We start from the raw sequence: 20,097 nt of genomic DNA on the forward strand, positions 1-20,097 counted from the left end.
AGCAAAACGGCCGACAACATCCGAGCCCTATGACGTCGCCGTCACACCGAGCCAGCCCGTAGCGAGGACTGATCCCTCAGTCAAAGGGCACGAATCTCTAGCCTGCCTGAACGTTACCTGCCAGGACCAGCGCGGAAAACCTTGCTAGCGCCCGTTTCATTTCTGTCTGAAACGGACCTTTTCTACTAGTATTACTATAAGCTCATTCCTGTAGATTTTACTCCATATGGTATAGGTTCACAAGTGAGAAATAGTTTTTGTTTAGTGTGTGTATGTGGCTCAGAAGCTTAAAAGGTCTGTACATGTGCAAAGTAGTAGAAGTCTAGTAATGTACACCTGTTACCTGTTTCAATTAAACATTAACTTGCACAATCATATCTATTATGTGATGAAGCAGAGAAAGTTGGGGAGATACAGTACAGATTTTGTTGTGTGTGTTACATATTATTAGAACCTGTCTAGGTTATAGGAAACTACAAAGAAAAATTAATAAATGGTTTTGTCTTTGACATTCTAATCATTTCTCCAGAATGCTGGGAGCAACCATGTAGAGAATATTGTTAAAATATTACACCACACAGAGCAGGATTTGATTAGTTGAAACCTCATGTGCGATTCTTCTGTTGTAAAATTGCGATCATTATGTTTGTTAGATCCAACGTACAGCAGCTAATAGTCGGTACTCTTCTGCCTGAAACTGAATATGTCTAAGACTGAACTTATTGTCTTCCCACCCAAACCCACTTCCCCTCTCCCTTCACTCTCTATCTCAGTTGAGAACACCCTCATCGTCCCCGTCTCATCTGCCCGCAACCTCGGTGTCATCTTCGACTCCTCCCTCTCCTTTTCTGCGCACATCCAGCAGATAGCCAAGACCTGTCGCTTCTTCCTCTATAACATCAGCAAAATTCGCCCCTTCCTCTCCGAGCACACCACCCGAACCATCATCCACTCTCTCATTACCTCTCGCCTTGACTACTGCAACCTACTCCTGACCGGCCTCCCACGTAGCCATCTACTCCCCTTCAGTCCATCCAGAACTCTGCCGCACGTCTATCTTCCGCCTTAACCGATATACTCGTATCACACCTCTCCTCAAGTCACTTCACTGGCTCCCAATCAGATACCGCATACAGTTCAAGCTTCTCTTACTCACCTACAAATGCACTCGATCTGCGGCCCCTCCGTACCTCTATACCCTCATCTCCCCTTACGTCCCTTTCCCTGTAACCTCCGCTCTCAAGACAAATCCCTCCTTTCAGTACCCTTCTCCACCACCTCCAACTCCAGGCTCCGTCCCTTCTATCTCGCCTCACCCCATGCCTGGAACAAACTCCCTGAGCCCATACGCCGTGCCCCCTCCCTACCCATCTTCAAATCAATGCTCAAAGCCCACCTCTTCAATGTCGCCTTCAGCTCCTAATCACTACACCTCTTCTCAGAAAACTTATCTACCCCAACTTGACATTTCGTCCTTTAGATTGTAAGCTCTTCCGAGCAGGGACCGTCCTTAATTGTTAATTTGTACAGCGCTGCGTAACCCTAGTAGCGCTCTAGAAATGTTAAGTAGTAGTAGTAGTATATGGGAACTATATAACTTCAGTGTTTGGTTTTTTTTCTAATCAAGAGGCAGAGTATGATTATTTTGCTATGTGCCTTGTGAAATATTGTGTGGAGTACTTGGTAAGTACAATTTTCTTTTAAGATATACCAGGCTTTGACTGGCATGCAAAACTGTAAGCAAATTTCTGGTATGTGGGAAAGATTTGAGTAGGAAAAAATACAGGTCATGTTAATGTAGTGCAAACTGCAAATATGAGTTTTCTGTTCCTCTACATTGATTTTGTAGTTTAAGGATGTATCAGTAGTTTTAGAAAATTCACACTTTGACATATCAGGCCTTTAGTTTAGAAGTGAATCTAGTCAAGTGTTGGTTTGAATGCAAAGAAATATATTTGCCATAACCGAATATCCTGCTTCCCACAGTGGTCAATCCAGGTCACAAGTACCTGGCAGAAACCCAATTAGTAGCATCTTTTGAATATTCTGAAATATAGGAGCTAGGTAGAATACATGACAGCAGCCTTGCAGCATGACCCCTGTGCCACCTCTCCATTGTCTTCTCTTCTTACTACTTTGCTAAAAACATCCTGCATTGTTCCTCTCAGTAAGGATCAGCACTGATAAGCAAGACGTGAATAAACGTGGTTAAAGGTGAGCCAATTGGTCTAGTGCTGTGATGGCGAACCTTTCAGAGGACCGAGTGCCCAAACAGCAACCCAAATCTAATTATGTATCACGAAGTGCCGGTACTCATTATGGGCAGGGTCACCACATATGACTCCACCCCTATGATAGCCACACCCCCTCACACCAGCCGTGGTGCAGATAAACAGACATCATTGAAAATATTATACTTGTATAGGAGAAAAAAAATAACATGATTTTCTTTCATTATAAATCATTTCTGTAAGTTGTTACAGCTCCAGTATACCCAGTGCAAAATAAGACAGCAGATGTAAATTCTCAAATTGGACATATTCCAAACACTAAATGAAAATAAAATGATTTTTTTTCTACCTTTGTTGTCTGGTGATTTTGTTTTTCTATCCATATTGGTCCTAGTCGCTGATTCTGCTGCTCTCTATCTGTTCTCTTAACTCCGTTTCCAGGGCTTCCTTTCCATTTATTTCTTTACTTTCCTTCTTTCTTCTTCATTTCTTGCCCTCCATCCATGTCCAGCAACCCTCCTCTCCCCTCCAGCCACAAATGTCCAGCCACCCTCCTCTCCCCTCCAGCCACAAATGTCCAGCCACCCTCCTCTCTCCCCTGCCCTCCCACCGGCAGGCCTCCCTCCCACCCAGCTCCAAGCCTCCCTCCCTCCCACCCACCCAGCACCAGGCCACCCACCCAGGCCTGCCACCCACTACCAAGCACCAGGCCTCCCTCCCAAGCACCAGGCCTGCCTCCCTCACACCCAAGCACCAGGCCACCCATCCAGGCCTCCCACCCGGCAGCGGCATCAGGCCACCCACCCACCCGGCGCCAAGCATTCCTCCCTCCCTCCCACCTGTCACCAGCCCGCCCGGCCTCCATCCCTCCCTCCCTCTGAGCACGAAATTTAAAAGTCTTCCCTTGTCTGAGTTAAGGCGGCATCAGCAGTAGCAGCGAAAAGCGTGCTGCTGATTCGGCACGCCTTCAGCCTTCCGTCTCTCAAACTCTGGTCCTGCCCTAACAGGAAATGAGGGCGGGACCAGAGTTTGAGAGATGGAAGGCTGAAGGTGCGCCGAACCAGCAGCACGCTTTTCGCTGCTACTGCTGACGCCGCCTTAACTTGGACAAGGGAAGACTTTTAAATTTCATGCTCGGAGGGAGGGATGGAGGCCGGGCGGGCTGGTGCCAGGTGGGAGGGAGGGAGGAAGGAATGCTTGACGCCGGGTATTTGGGATGGACGACGGAGGGCTGGAACGGGCTGAGGCGACTGGCGGCGCGCGTGCCAACAGAGGGCTCTGCGTGCCCTCTCTGGCACGTGTGCCATAGGTTCGCCATCACTGGTCTAGTGTATTTAGACTTTCAGAAAGCTTTTGACAAAGTTCCTCATGAGAGACTCCTGAGAAAATTAAAAAAAATTATGGGATAGACAATGTTCTGTTGTGGATTAGAAATTGGTTATTGGACAGAAAACAGAGAGTAAAGGGCTATTTTTCTCAATGGAGGAGGGTGAATAGTGGAGTGCCGCAGCTATCTGTACTGGGACTGGTGCTATTTAACATATTTATAAATGATCTGGATATCGGTACGACGACTGAAGTGATTAAATTTGCAGATGACACAAAACTATTCAAAGTTGTCAAAACATGTGGACTGTGAAAAATTGCAGGAAGTCCTTAGGAAATGAAGACTGGGCATCCAAATGGCAGATGAAATTTAATGTGGACAAATGCAAAGTGATGCATATTTGAAAGAATAATCCAAATCATAGTTACCTGATGCTAGTGTCCACTTTAGGAGTTCGCACTAAAAAAAAAAAAAAAAGATCTAGGTATTGTAGACAATGTGCTGAAATCTGCCCAGTGTATGGCAGCAGCCAAACAAACAAGCTAGATGGTAGGAATTATTAGGAAAGGGATGGTAAATAAGGTCAAGAATACTATAATGCCTCTGTATCACTCCATGGTACAACCTCACCATGAGTATTGCGTTCGGTTCTGGTCGCTGTATCTCAAAAAAGATATAGTAGAATTAGAAAAGGGTCAAAGAACAGCAATCAAAATGATAAAGGGGATGGAATTCCTCTCATATGAGTCGATGCTAAAGAGGTTAGGGCTCTTCAGCTTGGGAAGAGAGACGGCTGAGGGGACATATGATTGGGGTCTACAAAATCCTGAGTGGTGTAGAATGAGTAGAAGTAAATTGACTAGGGGACACTCAATGAAGTTACATAGAAATAGTTATAGAACAAATAGGAGGAAATATTTTTTTACTCAACAAATAGCTCTGGAACTCTTTTTGTGGACAAGTTTCTGGAGGAAAGTCCATAGACTGCTATTGAGACAGACATGGGGGAAGCCCATGGGGGATTGGTAGCATGGAATATTGCTATTTAGGATTCTGTCAAGTACTTGTGACCTGAATTGGTCACTGTTGGAAACAGGATACTGGACTAGATGGACCATTGTTCTGATCCAATATGGCTATTCTTATGTTCTAACAGCCAGCAGTTGATTTTTGCCCATGTATATGTCTGATACTTTGGCGTAGTCAAAAGGATATAAACCAGAGTGTCTGTCCATCTACTAAAATGATCAGTGGTCTTTATGATAATGAATATAGGGATTGACATGGACAAATATGTATAACCTGGAAAAAGGCAGGATAGTGAAGACATGATGGGACATATAAATACCTGCAAATTATGGAACATGTAGAATATGATCACCACAATTCTGAAGATTCTACAATGACTCAAGTGTTCAAGGGTGACTATAGACACCCAATTATGAAAGTTGGTGGAGAAAAAAGACCTCAGTGAAACTGGACACTCCTCTTTTAAAGGACACACCTTTTAGAGAGGGGACCTCCTTAATCATCAGTCTAAAAAAAAAACTCCTTTCATACTGTGTATGCCATAGCACCCTTTCAAACACTCGTATCTGAAGACAATACAATGTAACAAAAAACCGTTACTTAGTTTGGATGGTGAAACAAACTTAGTCTTCTTCCACGTTACCGTGCATAATCTTGCTTAATCCTTTTCTGCACTCTCATCGATTCCCGACAGGGAAGCCCTGTTTCGCCACGAAATGGCTGCGTTAGGGGAAAGTATTTCAAAAGCACCTGCATGTTACTAACACGCCTTCAATGCGCCCTCTGGCATCCAAAATGAAATGGCGGTCGGCTTCTTCCTCCAGCTTCAGTGTTTAAATACTCTACGTCTGACGTCATTCCGTGGTATGTAAATCTCTGTATAGGAAGGCTTTCCATTCAGTGGAAACATTTAAATCCCCCCCCCCCCCTCCGGTATTACAGATTGCAAGGTAAATATCCATCGTTGCTCTTTTTGTTGTAATAAACTTCTAATATCTCCTTTTCGTTCTGTGATGTAAATCTGCTCGATCACAATACATTTCAATTCAGAAAAGTTATGATGTTTGCTCATGCAGTGAGACACCATGGGTTCATATATACATATAATACCTCCAAGGTATAAATGCACAGGCAGAATCCTTTCAATGGAAATTAAGCTCTAGTGCAAGAGATTATAAGATGATGTTGAAAGGGGGGAGAATCGAGAGTCATCTAAAGAAATACATAATTCTCAGGCAAAAGGCTGGATAATGCAGCCACACATTTCTGAATACAAGAAAGCGTAACACAAGCACAGAGGATTTCTGAAGGACATGGAGGAAGTGTTAAGCTTAGTAGTTGGCAAGGATAGGCAGACTGCATAAGCCATATAGTTTTTATCTGCCTTTTTTTTTTTTTTTTAGGGGGGTGGTATTTAAAATAAGAGACTGAATGAAGATGAAGATTTTTTTTTAATGCTTTTACTTATCTTTTTTTCTGCTTAGAATTAAAGCATTTTGTATACAATGTAAGGTGTATATCAACTTAAGCTATAATGAGGATGGGGCAGCTGCCAAGCGCACCAAGCATGATGAGCTGCTGGTTCCATATGATGCACAGACTGGAAGCCGAGCAGTGTCTAACAGAAGTGAAGGGGGAGCAGCTGGTGTAGATTGACTTGCACCCCAACCCCCCCCCCCCCCTTACCGGAAAAAAAATTAGGAGGATGTCCTAAAATACTATCTATGCTTCCTTGCCCCAAGGAGAGCTGCAGAGAGTCAGTCTGGTCTCCCTCCCTACTGGAAAAATTCTGCAGGGAAACACATGTTCATCCACCCTTGGAGGGAGGAAGTGTGCTATGTTGTCAGTTCATGCCTCTAGGTCTTCCTCTTCAGGAAGTGGAGGGTACTGGTCCAATTTGGAGAGGAGTGTGTGTGGGGTTTTTTTTTTTTTTGGGGGGGGGGGCTCTCTGTTCTATGGGGCTAGGTGAATCTGAACTGAGCAGAGGGTTTCATGAATCCACAGGAACAAAGGAAGGGCTTAAGGACCTCTGAGGGGGATTTTGTTTGGGAAGGGAGGAGAAATTACTGTTGGGAAGTGGAGAGGACTTGAGGGCCATTGGGGCAATCAGGTAGAGGTTGACCGCTAGAGACATTTGAAATTGTTTTAGTGCCGTGGATGCAGTGGTGTGCTGGAGCAGGCTCTCACAGGCTCGCAAGAGCCGGTTGTTAAGTTTTTAAGAATTTTGGGAGCCGGTTGTTACAGTAGGGCCCTCCATGGCTACTTTAACAACTGGCTCCCAAAATGCGGGCTTGGCCCCCCTGCTGAATTCTCTTTTACTTTGCTGGTGGGGATGCTGAGCCCTGCCAGCCAAGTAAATAGACTACTGCTGCTCCCTGCTCCTTGTTTCCAGCTCTGGGCAGCAGGCTGGGACTTCTCGAGCATATGAGAGAAGTTCCAGCATGCTGCTCAGAGCAAGACATTGGGAGTGGTGGCAGTCCATTTATTGGCTGCCAGCAAAGGTATGCCTAGTGTGCCCGCACAATGGGCGGGAGGAGAGAGGCAAGTGTTGCTCCCCCCCCCCCCCCCGGCCGCCCCTGGCCCTTCCAACTGCAGAGCTGGCTACGTCCGGAGAAAGAGCCTGTTGTTAAAAATTACCAGCACACCCCTGCGTGGATGGCAATTTTCATGAGTGTCAGACTTAATAGGTACAGTGGAATCCCAATATAACGCTATGATTGGGATAAATCACGTTAAATGTGGGGTTAAGTTAAGCAATGGTCAATAGAATATGAACACAGTTGAACCAAAAATTGATTTCTTGAAAAGGAAGCTGTATTTAAACAAAAAAAGGGGGAGGGGTGAGCCAAGACATTATCGCATTATGGGGGTCTTTTCTAAGCCATGGTAACATTTTTAGCTCGTGGTAGAGCTCAGCTGGTGGTAAATGCCGAGATGCCCATTATATTCCTATGGGCATATCGGCATTTACCGCCACCTTATTTCTACCGTGATTTATTTATTTATAGCATTTGTATCCCACATTTTCCCACCCATGGGCAGGCTCAATGTGGCTTACATCAGTCTGAAAGACATACATCAAACAGGCAATAAACAATCAAGTACATTGAAGTTGAAGAGGTTAGGGAGTAATTACAGAGGAGAAGAGAAGGAGATGGACAATAGGGTTCAATAAGTCATTATGATATCTAAAAAGGTAAAGATTTACTAAGCTGTGGTAGCATTTTTAGAAGGCCACCCCCCTCTATATGCGGATTCATGTTACTGCGGGGAGCACTGTATCATGGTTCCACTGTATTAATGAAGGCACTGAATTTATGGAAGTATGCCTGTTTAAATAATGGCATCCTACTTTAAGGTTCAACTGTAGCCTGTGCATAACTTTTGTATCTGGTCTCGAGAGGGGTTGTCAGTAAGGAAACTAAGGAGGTTGTACACAAGATGTACTTGTTTTTGTAGGATTTTTTTTTTTTCAATGAATACTTTGACAGTGCAAGATTTCTTTTCCTTTCTCTTTTTATTCAAAGAAAGGACACAATGTCGGGCAGCTCATTTATATTACTAGGCATTCCATCCTATCCCCATGATAATAGCAAAGAAAAATACTATTTTGGCATTCAGCTCAGGTTGATAGCCTGTAGATGAGTCCAGAGTTGTTGCTTCTCTGCTAAATGAATGCAGTAAGTAGCTTCCTAAAAGAAAAGTCCACAAGCCATTATTAAGAGGGACTTGGGGAAAATCCATTGCTTATCATAAACAGCATAATTCTGCCTTGCCTCACCCTATGCCTGGAACAATCTTCCTCAACCCCTACGCCAAGCCCCCTCCCTACCCATCTTCAAATCTCTGCTTAAAACTCACCTCTTCAATGCTGCTTTCGGCACCTAACCTTTCGAGAAATATAGTATGCCCTATCAGATTGACTCTAGATTGTACACCTGTCTTTTAGATTGTAAGCTCCTTGAGCAGGGACTGTCCTTCTATGTTAAATTGTACAGCGCTGCGTAACCCTAGTAGCGCTTTAGAAATGTTAAGTAGTAGTGTTAAGTAGTAAACAGCATAAAATATATTGTACTATTTTGGGATCTTGCCATTTACTTGTGATTGGCCACAGTTGGGAACAGGATGCTGGACTTGATGGACCTTCGGTCTGTCCCAGTATGTTAACACTTATGTTCTTACATCTTGGAGATGCGTTTAGCCTAAAGTGTGATATATCCTTTTAGGTGAGTGGATGTGGGTTCCAAACATAAATCTTAGTAGCTCCTCGGAAAATGTTACTCCATGTAGTAATATTTGGGCTGAAAGTGAAATTGGAAAATTATTATTTGTAGCATTTGTATCCCACATTTTCCCACCGATTTGCAGGCTCAGTGTGGCTTACATTTCCGTAACGGCATTTGCCATTTCCGGGTAACAGAATACAAAAGTCGTTGCATTAAGGTACATACATACATGGTGAAGAAGAATACATTGTGGTAGTGCATATTGATTCCTGCGTGATAGATAGGATTGTAACATACATTGGGTCATTGACTGTAGAGAAACCATATTCAACATAAGGGTTAAAGTGAAGGAGGTTAGTCAGTCAAGTGAGAGTTCGATTTTTCTAGTTCATGTGTAGTCTCATTATTTAGTAATGAGAATGAATGTTATTGAATGAATGAATGTTAATGGAACCAAATCCAAAGGGCCAGATCTCTTAAGCCCCCTCCGCCCACAGCATTGAACATAAAGCTCTAGTAAATCTGTCTGTAAGTGGCTGATGCACAGTGGCACCTGTTAAATATGGGTGCCATGGTAAACATTAACAGATTGCAAACAGTGACCAATGCACAAAAGGAATCGCATGCAAATGAGATGCACCAATCTCCCTTTGTGCATTGGTCGCTGTTTGCAATTCCAAGCTGTCAAATGCATTTGACAGGTTGCTTGCCGAAAACATGTGCCCCCAGATTCTTTTTTTAAAACTTAACCAGGTGGTCCAGAGGAACCTGACCCTCCCCCCCCCCTTTTTTTTTAAATTAAGTTTCCCTGATGGTCCAGTGCACCACATCCCTACCTGTACCTTTACGAGGTGGAGGCAGGACCACACGTCCTGCCTCAGGCCCGCCTGGAACAAAGTAATGGCGCCCAGGCCCTGCCCATGCATTCTGGAATGCACTGGGTAGGGCAAAACACCATATAAGGATTTTTTTTCCTTGTATGGTGCTTAGCCCCGCCCAATGCAACCTATTTTGTTCCGGCGAGCCCAAGGGAGGAGGTGTGGCTCCACCTTGTAAAGATACGGGGGAGGGGGGGGGGGTCAGGACCGGGAGAGGTGTGTTTGCAGCTTCCTTGTTCTTACCTCCTCTCGACAGCTCTATACTGAGCAGCTGTAAAATTTGCTCATTAAAGCTAAGTGCTCTGGAGCTATGCATTGCCTGGAATGCTCATTAGAATAATAATGAGCTCATTGTAATACATTTGCATGGGTTTCTCAGTGGCTGCTAACGACACATGTTACTGTGTTTCCCTCAAAATAAGACACTCTTATATTAAATTTTGCCCCCCAAAATGCGCTAGGTCTTATTTTCAGGGGCTGTCTTATTTTTCGGGGAAACATCGGGGTTGGCCCTCCTGCCCTCTGTCGCTCCCAGAACTAACCTTAAATGCCTCCTTTCACCTTCGCAGCAAGCAGCAGCAGGGCAGGCCACTCCTTCCTTCCGTGTCCTGCCCTTGCCTGATGTAACGTCCGCGAGGACGGGGCACGGATGGAAGGAGAGGTCTGCCCTGCTGCTGCTTGCTGCGAAGGTGAAAGGAGGCATTTAAGGTTAGTTCCGGGAGCGACGGAGGGTGGGTGGAGGGGGGGCCTGGTGACCTCGGGTGGAGGGGGGGCGGCCTTGTCCGGCTTTCGGCGGCCTTGCTTTCAAACAAAAATTTGCTAGGTCTTACTTTCGGGGGAGGCCTTATATCTACCAATTCAGGAAAACCTCTACTAGGTCTTATTTTGGGGGGATGTCTTACTTTCAGGGAAACAGGGTAGATCCACGGAAACCCTTTTGTGCATTACTAGCTAAATAACATTTGCTTTAGTCTAGAACTAGCTTTGTGCATCAGGGCCTCAGTTTAGTGCATTTATTGACACAACTCTTTGGTACTGGACTGGTGTACTACGACTTGAGGAAAGGAAATTTTGCCTTGCTCTCCCTCCCTTTCACTGCTTTAAGAGCAGATGCTTAAAAGATTTGCACTTGTCCAATTTAATGTTGATAGCTGTGTTGTCTGGCTTTAGTTTGCTATCATGCTACATCACTCGTGAATGTCAAATCTAAATGTCCTGGTCTTTCTCATTTGGCTTTCCATTGGAAGGCTATTCTTGAAGCCTCAAATGGCACTCTGCCACCTAAACTATTAGTACTCCGTAAGAGACTGTTGCCTGTTTAAAAGGAAATTCCTTTTGAGGAGATGGGACAGTTGGATCTGGGGTAACTGTTGGATGTGAGACCTATGGCCCATCAATGTGATGAAAGTAAGACCACTACTGATTTAGGTCAGAGTGACTCTTAAAGCCTTTGAGCTTGAGTTATTTAACTAGTGCTTTGTATTACCCAGGCAACACAGCACAACAAATGATACTAATTTCTGTTCTGTGGAAGTACAGATTTATACTGTAATACATTGGAGGAAAATACAAAGCACACCACAACAAGGGAATCTCATTTAGACATTAGGTAGAGGGCAGTTCATCAATTATATATACATTTCCCCCAAATTCTATATATGGTGTCTTAGGTTGTACGCACTAATTTGGCTGCATAGCCACATTAGGTGCACAACTTAGTTGATTAGCAAGCCAATCAGTGCTGATAATTGGAGGATAATAAGCAATTAGCACTATTTGGCTTTAATTAGAATTTATGCGCAAAACTTTCTAGGCATATTCTATAACGCAGTACGTGTAAATTCTAGTGCGCACAATTGAAAAGGGGCATGGCCATGGACGTGGAATTCGGTGGGTTGTGAGCATTTCAAAAACTATGCGCACTATTATATAATATGCCCGATATGCGCCTAACTTAGGGGCAGGTATTTAGGCCTGGTTTTAGGTGGCTAAATGGGTGCACCTAAATTTTAGGTGCAAGAACGGTACATGAGTGTATTCTATAAAGTATGCCTAACTTTAGGCATAGTTTGTAGAATCATGCTAATTACACAGAGTTTTACGGTGACTATTTTTAAGGTGCCATAGATAGAATTTCCCTCTTTGTGTTTTTTAAAAAACCCCTTTTGTGGGACAATAAAAGTATCATATTATCCAGTATCATATATTATCCAATATGGGAAAGTGCCCTATTGGACAAGCTAAAGTTTTGCCCCTGTCAAGGCAGTTGCTGCAGAAACATCTAGATGTCGGATGTTCCTCTTGAAAGCTTCTAGTCTGCTTAGTTGGTAAACTAATAAATTTCAGCTTCTGTGTTACATTGAACAGTCAGCATTATGTATTTTGAATGGAACTTCTATTTAATTCATCTTGAATTTCACATCAAGCTTTTTCAGGAAGTTCAATTTAGTTATATTGTGGGGGGGGTTGGGGGGAGGGGGTTGACATTTGAAAAAAGGGTGATTCTGGGAATTGCTTATTCTACAATAAGAAGGCAGATTAAAGGTTTTTGCAGTTTAAAATATAATCTGGCAAATTTGAATGTGCTGGATTATATGCAGCATTGTATATAATACTTTCTAAGTGTTCACTTGTGTGATTTGTTCTTGGGAACCTTTGAGATTAGAAATTAATACTATTTTAGCAAATATGTACTTGATTTTTAATGTTTTGAGAATAAGAAATACTACTTTAGTAATGTTGAAAATGTTTTGTGTTCTCTGTATGAAAATTTTAACATGCAGTTTTATAACTGTGGAAGGTGAAATATCAAACAATAGCTGTACTTTCATTTTCTTTGAAGTGTAAAATAAAGCCTTGTTGATAGGCAGTACTGCTCACAAGTTTCAGTCTTGTGTGGATTTCCCTCTTTCCTGTTTTATGCAACCATGTGTCCAGTATCGCATGTGTTGCTGTGTTTCACTTCTATGCTTCTGTGTTTGATTGCTATCTTGGTTCTAACAAAACTCAAAACTGTGTACCACATATAATTTGATTGTCATACTGATATATCGACCTTGCTTGTATATTCATGCTACAATATCTGCTGCTTTTATTTGCAGGTGTAGCAGATGGTGTAGGGGGTTGGCGAGACTATGGAGTTGACCCTTCTCAGTTCTCAGGGACCCTAATGCGAACATGTGAGCGCCTAGTTAAAGAAGGACGGTTTGTACCAAGCAATCCTATTGGAATTCTCACGACAAGTTATTCTGAGTTGCTGCAGAACAAGGTACCTTTGCTTGGTAAGTGAAATACTTTTCCTGTATGCAGTTTCTAGTGCTTGCTTTAATCATTTCTTTCTGAGGTCTTGGCCAAGATCAGCAAAAAGTCCTGGCTTTTAGGATATCCACTATGATCATAAGATTATAGTTATAAAGTCAGATGCTGACGCCTTAAATATAACAAAAAAAACAAACAAACCCAGATAAGATGCCATCAATGAAGAAACTGGGTTTTTTCCATTGTGGCAACATTTATGTTGACCAGTGTTTCTCTTCCTATCCCCATCTGCTGCTCATCTTGATTTTTCATAATTTAAAACCAGTAGCTGCAGCACCCAAAACTGCAGGGGAAGATGATGTGGTTTGAGGCACTTATACTACAAAATCAGAATAGCTGATGTGGACAGGAAAAAGACGTGTTGGCTGGATTGATTTGTCTTTTTCCTTTGCTCATGCATTTATATGATTTTTCTTCCAGCACTGTTATGCTACTACATGCACTGATTTGTACCTGCAACCCACCACAGATTAGTAAACATCTAAGAAAATAGGGTGGTGAGGTCCTCCTGCAGTCAAGAGGCAGAATGATTCAATCTGCGAAATTAAAGGTTCTGCAGTAGATGTCCCTAGATAAACGCCTCTCCTGAATCCCAGCCCTCTTTTATAAAACTGAATCAACTGAAAATATACCCAGGAGGTATTCCTAATGTGAAAACACCAATAAAACTTATTTTCAGGATCTTCCCAAAACACCTACATTGCAGTGAATAAACATTCTATAACGAGAAGCTGTAGCTACGTTTACATATACTAGATTTGACCTAATTCTTGCATATTTCTCAGGATTCTATATAGTGCGCTTTAAATTGTGTGCACAAATCCAGTTGTAGTGCACATGCAACTTAATTTGCTAACAAGCCAGTCAGCGTCAATAATTGCCACTTAGGCAATTATTGACATTAATTGGCTTTAATTAGAGCTTATATGCAGAACTGTCTAAGCGTATTCTGTAACATCATGCGTGTAAATTCTAAGTTGCATAGTTGAAAAGAAGGTGTGGCCATGGGCATGGAATGGACAGGTTGTGGGCGTTTCTAAAATCTGTGTGTTGTTTTAGAATACACCCAGTCTATGCATAATTTAGGCGTCAGCATTTATATCAAGTTTTACTTGGAGTAACTGTCTTTGACTAAATTTAGTTGTGTGGACGGGCACTCGGCATATTCTATAAACTGTGCGTAAATTTAGGCTTATTCCATAAAGTACGCCTAGGTGTATTTTGTTTCAGTACTAGTTATTTTAGGCATCATACATAGAATTTAATCCATTATGTGTACTGTAAAAATCAGGAAGAACTGCCATAAAGGCAAAAACCACAATAAAGGAAAATGATAATTTCCTTGTCATCAAGCAGATGAAGCCATTACGTATGGGTTGTGTCCATCAACCAGCAGGGGGAGATAGAGAGCACTCAATTTTTCACAGTGCCTCATGGCCAGCTAGCTCCACTGCCTCTTCAGTATTCTCTATCTCCCCAAGCAGGGTGGCTGCAGCTTCTTTGAGCTCCATCAAAAATCTGCCTGGGGGTGGCTCCTGGCTTGTCAGTTGTTAGCCGGGGTGTTAGAGGTTATAGCAGCTTCACTTTGAAGGCACATAGGTTAGCCCTTTCCCTGCCTTACCCATGCCCCCGTGGATGTGGACATATTAGCTTGCTTTTCCCTGTCCTTTCCCACTCAGTGGATGCAGGCACATTGGTTCGCCTTTCCCTGCCTTTCCCACTTATCTAAGCCTCCCGGGTGTTTTTATTTACCTCTTTTGCCTCTGCTTTCCTCACAGCGTTAACAAAAAAAAAAATAATTAAAGTCGCGCTTTAGCGCAGCGATCTTGGAAAAGAGGTTTTTTTTCTTGAGATTCTTCTGCAGGACCAGTGCTGTGATACTCGGTCTAGTGAGGTAAGAGTGTTTTCTGACTTCTCGGGGGTGGGCCCGCGATCAGGGCGTTTTTGGCGCGAACCGCCATTTTTGAAGTTTACCGCCGTTTTCGGCGATGGCTGCGGAGACTGTAAAACGCTGTTCTAAATGTGGCAAGCGCAAATCAGCAGCGGGGCTCTGTAATTTGTGCTATACAGACGGTAGAGCCGGCCCGAGCATGGTGACCGGTGATCTGGCAGCGGACGCCATTTTGGATTTTCCACATGGTGCGGCCTCCGTTGCGATGGAGAGCCCTGAATCCGGGGGGGGGGGGTCCTCTGAGTGAGGTTAATAATAGAGCTGAGAGCCCTGGGCAGGATCCGGGCGGTCAGGGAGCGTTTTTCTCCCCCCCCCCCCCCCCCCCCCCCGTGGATCCTGGCCTTTTGGAGTTGGCTTTGCCTGTTTCTTATCCTCCTGATAAACGCAGAAGCGCTAATTCCCCTTTGGCGCACCCCACCCCCACCCCCTTGGTCGGGCTTTGAGGATTCTGAGGGGTCTGGCAGAACGTCTTGGGCTGAGGAGCCAGTCGGGTGCAGAATTGCCACAGGAACTTGATGATCCGTCTGCGGTGAGGATTTTTCACCGCGAGGAGCTGCCAGCGCTTATTTCAGATGCCTTTTAGGTATAACTTGTCTGGAATGTTTTTACGTTTGGGGAGCGTGCCAGGTGCCCTTGACCTGGATTGGCCACTGTCGGTGACAGGATGCTGGGCTAGATGGACCTTTGGTCTTTCCCAGTATGGCACTACTTATGTACTTATGTACAAGCCCTCTGGATTGAAGATCCTGGGAGTGGCACAGCCTCCTCTGTTAATCCAAGGATGGCTAGTACCAGAAAGCCTGCTCGAGCCTTTCCTTTGCATGACTCCATCCAAGAGCTTATTTCGGCTCAATGGGCTGACCCCGAGGGACCTTTGAAGGTTGCCAGGGCTATGGGGCAATTATACCCTCTGAGTGAGGAACATTTGGCTCGCTTTGCAATGCCTAAAGTGGATGCCCTGGTCACGGCTGTGACAAAGAGAACTACCCTCCCTGTTGAAGGAGGTGTTGCCCTGAAGGATATTCAAGACCGCAGGCTTGATTCAGCTCTGAAGCGGTCCTTTGATTTGGCATGTCTCACTGTTCGGGCGTCTACATGCAGTTGTTATGCTGCTAGAGCCTGCCTGGCTTGGTTACAGCAGGCAGTGGAACAGCCCGGTGATGGAGCGGAGACCTTATCTGAAGTGGCTCCGCGGATGAAGTCGGCCTTGTCCTTTTTGGCTGACGCCCTTTATGATATGGTCAGAGCTTCGGCTAAACAAATGGCTGTAGCAGTGGCGGCTCGCCGCACTCTTTGGCTACGACATTGGGCGGCGGACATGGCCTCTAAGCAAAGGTTGGTGAAGTTGTCCTTTCAAGGCCTTCTCCTGTTTGGTGAGGAGCTGGAAAACATTGTTAAAGGCCTGGGGGATTCCAAACCTCAGCGCTTGCCCGAAGATAGGCCGAAGCCTTTTGTCTAAGGGTCAGGCGGTCCGCTCCTCTTACAGACCTCGCTTCCGTGAAGCTAGAAGGTACCGCCCGGGGCGTGCTGCTGGGTTCATTTCGCATGCCCGCTTTCAGCAGAGAAACTCCTTTCACTCGGACAAACGTTCCGCAGCTGCCCGTTCAAGGCCTGGAGTTCAGGGGCGACCCTCTCAATGATGGTGTGCTGGCCCCCTCCTCGTTTCCTGTCATCGGAGGAAGACTTTCCCTCTTTTTCGAGGAGTGGGCCAAAATCTCCGCAGATCAGTGGGTCTTGGACCTGATCAGAGACGGATACCGAATAGAATTCGATGCCCTGGTGAGAGACATGTTTGTGGAGTCCCGATGCGGTTCTGCAGCCAAACGGGCGGCGGTAGAGGAGACTTTGCACAGTCTGTGCCGGATAGGGGCTGTGACCCCAGTGCCTCCCACCGAACAAGGTCTAGGCTGCTACTCCATTTACTTTGTGGTGCCATGAAAAGGCGGGTCCCCGATCCTGGACTTAAAAGAGCTAAACAAGTCCTTAAGAGTGCAGCATTTTCACATGGAAACCCTGCGCTCCGTTATTGCGGCGGTACAGCCAGGAGAGTTTCTCACGTCTCTGGACCTGAAAGAAGCTTACTTGCACATACCAATTTGGCCCCCGCACCAGAAGTTTCTGCGGTTTGCGGTGTTGGGAAAACATTTCCAGTTTCGGGCCTTGCCTTTTGGCCTCACCACAGCTCCCCTAACCTTCTCCAAGGTAATGGTGGTAGTAGCTGCCTTTCTCAGGCGAGAGGGTATCCGGGTTCACCCTTACCTAGACGACTGGCTCATCAGAGCAGAAAAAGAGAGTCATCTAGCTACAGCCAGAGTGGTTTCAGTCCTTCAATCTCTGGGCTGGGTCGTCAATATGGCCAAAAGTTACCTGACCCCCCTCGCAATCTCTAAAATATTTGGGGGCCAGGTTCGACACAGCCTCGGACTATGTGTTTCTTCCCAAGCAAAGGCGGTGCAAGCTTCAGAATCAGGTCCGTCTGCTCCTGAGGATGCCCCGCCCGCGAGCTTGGGACATTGTCCAGCTGTTGGGATCGATGACGGCAACCTTGGAAGTGGTGCCATGGGCGAGAGCGCACCTGAGACCTCTACAGTATTCTCTACTTCAACGATGGTCTCCAGTATCTCAGGATTATCAGTGCAGACTTTCTTGGCTTCCTGCGGCCCGCCTCAGTATGGAGTGATGGCTCTCGGACAGCATGTTGCAGCGGGGAATGCTGACCAACTCTCTTGGCTCTAATCCTCGACTTCTCTTCACCACATTGAACTCTCTCCTCAAGGTGCCCCCTCCCCCAACTCCACCTTCATTATCTCCTCAGACCCTTGCTGAATTCTTTCACAACAAGGTTCAAAAGATAAACCTTGCTTTCTCTACCTCACCAGCTCTCCCTCCACTAGTCCGTTCCCCTCTCTCTCCTTCCCCTCATTCCCTTTCCTCCTTTCCTGAAGTTACTATTGAGGAAACTACACTTCTCCTTTCTTCCTCAAAATGTACCACCTGTTCCTCTGATCCCATTCCCACCCACCTTCTTAATGCCATCTCTCCTACTCTTATTCCTTTTATCTGTCACATTCTCAACCTCTCACTTTCCACTGAGACTGTCCCTGCTGCCTTTAAACATGCTGTGGTCACACCTCTCCTTAAGAAGCCTTCACTTGACCCTACTTGTCCCTCTAATTACCGACCCATCTCCCTCCTTCCTTTTCTCTCCAAATTACTTGAGCGTGCTGTTCACCGCCGCTGCCTTGATTTTCTCTCCTCACATGCTATTCTTGACCCATTACAATCTGGTTTTCGCCCTCTCCACTCAACCGAAACTGCGCTTACTAAAGTCTCCAATGACCTATTACTGGCTAAATCCAGAGGTCAATATTTCATCCTCATTCTTCTTGATCTTTCCGCTGCTTTTGACACTGTCGATCACAGCATACTTCTCGATACCCTGTCCTCACTTGGATTCCAGGGCTCTGTCCTTTCCTGGTTCTCTTCCTACCTCTCCCTCCGCACCTTTAGTGTTCACTCTGGTGGATCCTCTTCTACTTCTATCCCTCTGCCTGTCGGCGTACCTCAGGGTTCTGTTCTTGGTCCCCTCCTCTTTTCTATCTACACTTCTTCCCTTGGTTCATTAATCTCATCCCATGGCTTTTCCTACCACCTCTATGCTGATGACTCCCAAATCTACCTTTCTACCCCTGATATCTCACCTTGCATCCAAACCAAAGTTTCAGCGTGCTTGTCTGACATTGCTGCCTGGATGTCTCAACGCCACCTGAAATTAAATATGACCAAAACCGAGCTTCTCATTTTCCCCCCCAAACCCACCTCCCCGCTCCCCCCCCGTTTTCTATTTCTGTTGATGGCTCTCTCATTCTCCCTGTCTCCTCAGCTCGAAACCTTGGGGTCATCTTTGACTCTTCTCTCTCCTTCTCTGCTCATATCCAGCAGACCGCCAAGACCTGTCGTTTCTTTCTTTACAACATCCGTAAAATCCGCCCCTTTCTTTCCGAGCACTCTACCAAAACCCTCATCCACACCCTTGTCACCTCTCGTTTAGACTACTGCAATCTGCTTCTTGCTGGCCTCCCACTTAGTCACCTCTCCCCTCTCCAGTCGGTTCAAAACTCTGCTGCCCGTCTCATCTTCCGCCAGGGTCGCTTTACTCATACTACCCCTCTCCTCAAGACCCTTCACTGGCTCCCTATCCGTTTTCGCATCCTGTTCAAACTTCTTCTACTAACCTATAAATGTATTCACTCTGCTGCTCCCCAGTATCTCTCCACACTCGTCCTTCCCTACACCCCTTCCCGTGCACTCCGCTCCATGGATAAATCCTTCTTATCTGTTCCCTTCTCCACTACTGCCAACTCCAGACTTCGCGCCTTCTGTCTCGCTGCACCCTACGCCTGGAATAAACTTCCTGAGCCCCTACGTCTTGCCCCATCCTTGGCCACCTTTAAATCTAGACTGAAAACCCACCTCTTTAACATTGCTTTTGACTCGTAACCACTCGCCTCCACCTACCCTCCTCTCTTCCTTCCCGTTCACATTAATTGATTTGATTTGCTTACTTTATTTATTTTTTGTCTATTAGATTGTAAGCTCTTTGAGCAGGGACTGTCTTTCTTCTATGTTTGTACAGCACTGCGTATGCCTTGTAGCGCTATAGAAATGCTAAATAGTAGTAATAGTAGTAGTAGTAGTAGTGGTGCTCCCCGATTGGTGCCTAGTGGTGATAGATGCCAGCCTGAAGGGCTGGGGCGCATATTGCCAGGGGAACCATGCCCAGGGTCTGTGAACGCCCGACGAGTTGGAGTGGTCTATCAACCGCCTGAAGTTGAAAGCGGTGTTTGTGGCTCTTCTGGCCGTTCAAGTGACCCTGGAAGGATTGGCTGTCCGAGTGATGTCAGACAACATGACAGCAGTGGCCTACATAAATCGAAAAGGCGGCACTCAGTGCAGAGCTCTAGCCGCGCAGGCCGAACAAATTTGCCACTGGGCCGAGCTGCATCTAAAGTCCCTGTCAGCAGCTCACATTGCAGGTCAGAGCAACGTGCAAGCCGACTATCTAAGCAGGCATTAGATTGATCCAGCGGAGTGGGAGCTAGCAGACGAAGTATTCCTGCAGATATGTGCCAAATGG

At 45.4% G+C, this 20,097-nt stretch overlaps 1 protein-coding gene across 1 annotated transcript in view; it reads left to right on the plus strand.

The window, feature by feature from the left end:
- The window catches only part of PPTC7 (PTC7 protein phosphatase homolog), a 79,790-nt gene that overhangs the window by 20,240 nt on the left and 39,453 nt on the right, over positions 1–20,097 (plus strand). The window contains exon 2 of the mRNA XM_030217695.1: positions 12,793–12,972. Coding sequence (XP_030073555.1) covers positions 12,793–12,972 — 180 coding nt within the window. The remainder of the gene's footprint in view (positions 1–12,792; positions 12,973–20,097) is intronic.

The sequence above is a fragment of the Microcaecilia unicolor genome, chromosome 11, assembly GCF_901765095.1.
Source record: "Microcaecilia unicolor chromosome 11, aMicUni1.1, whole genome shotgun sequence".
NCBI lineage: Eukaryota > Metazoa > Chordata > Amphibia > Gymnophiona > Siphonopidae > Microcaecilia > Microcaecilia unicolor.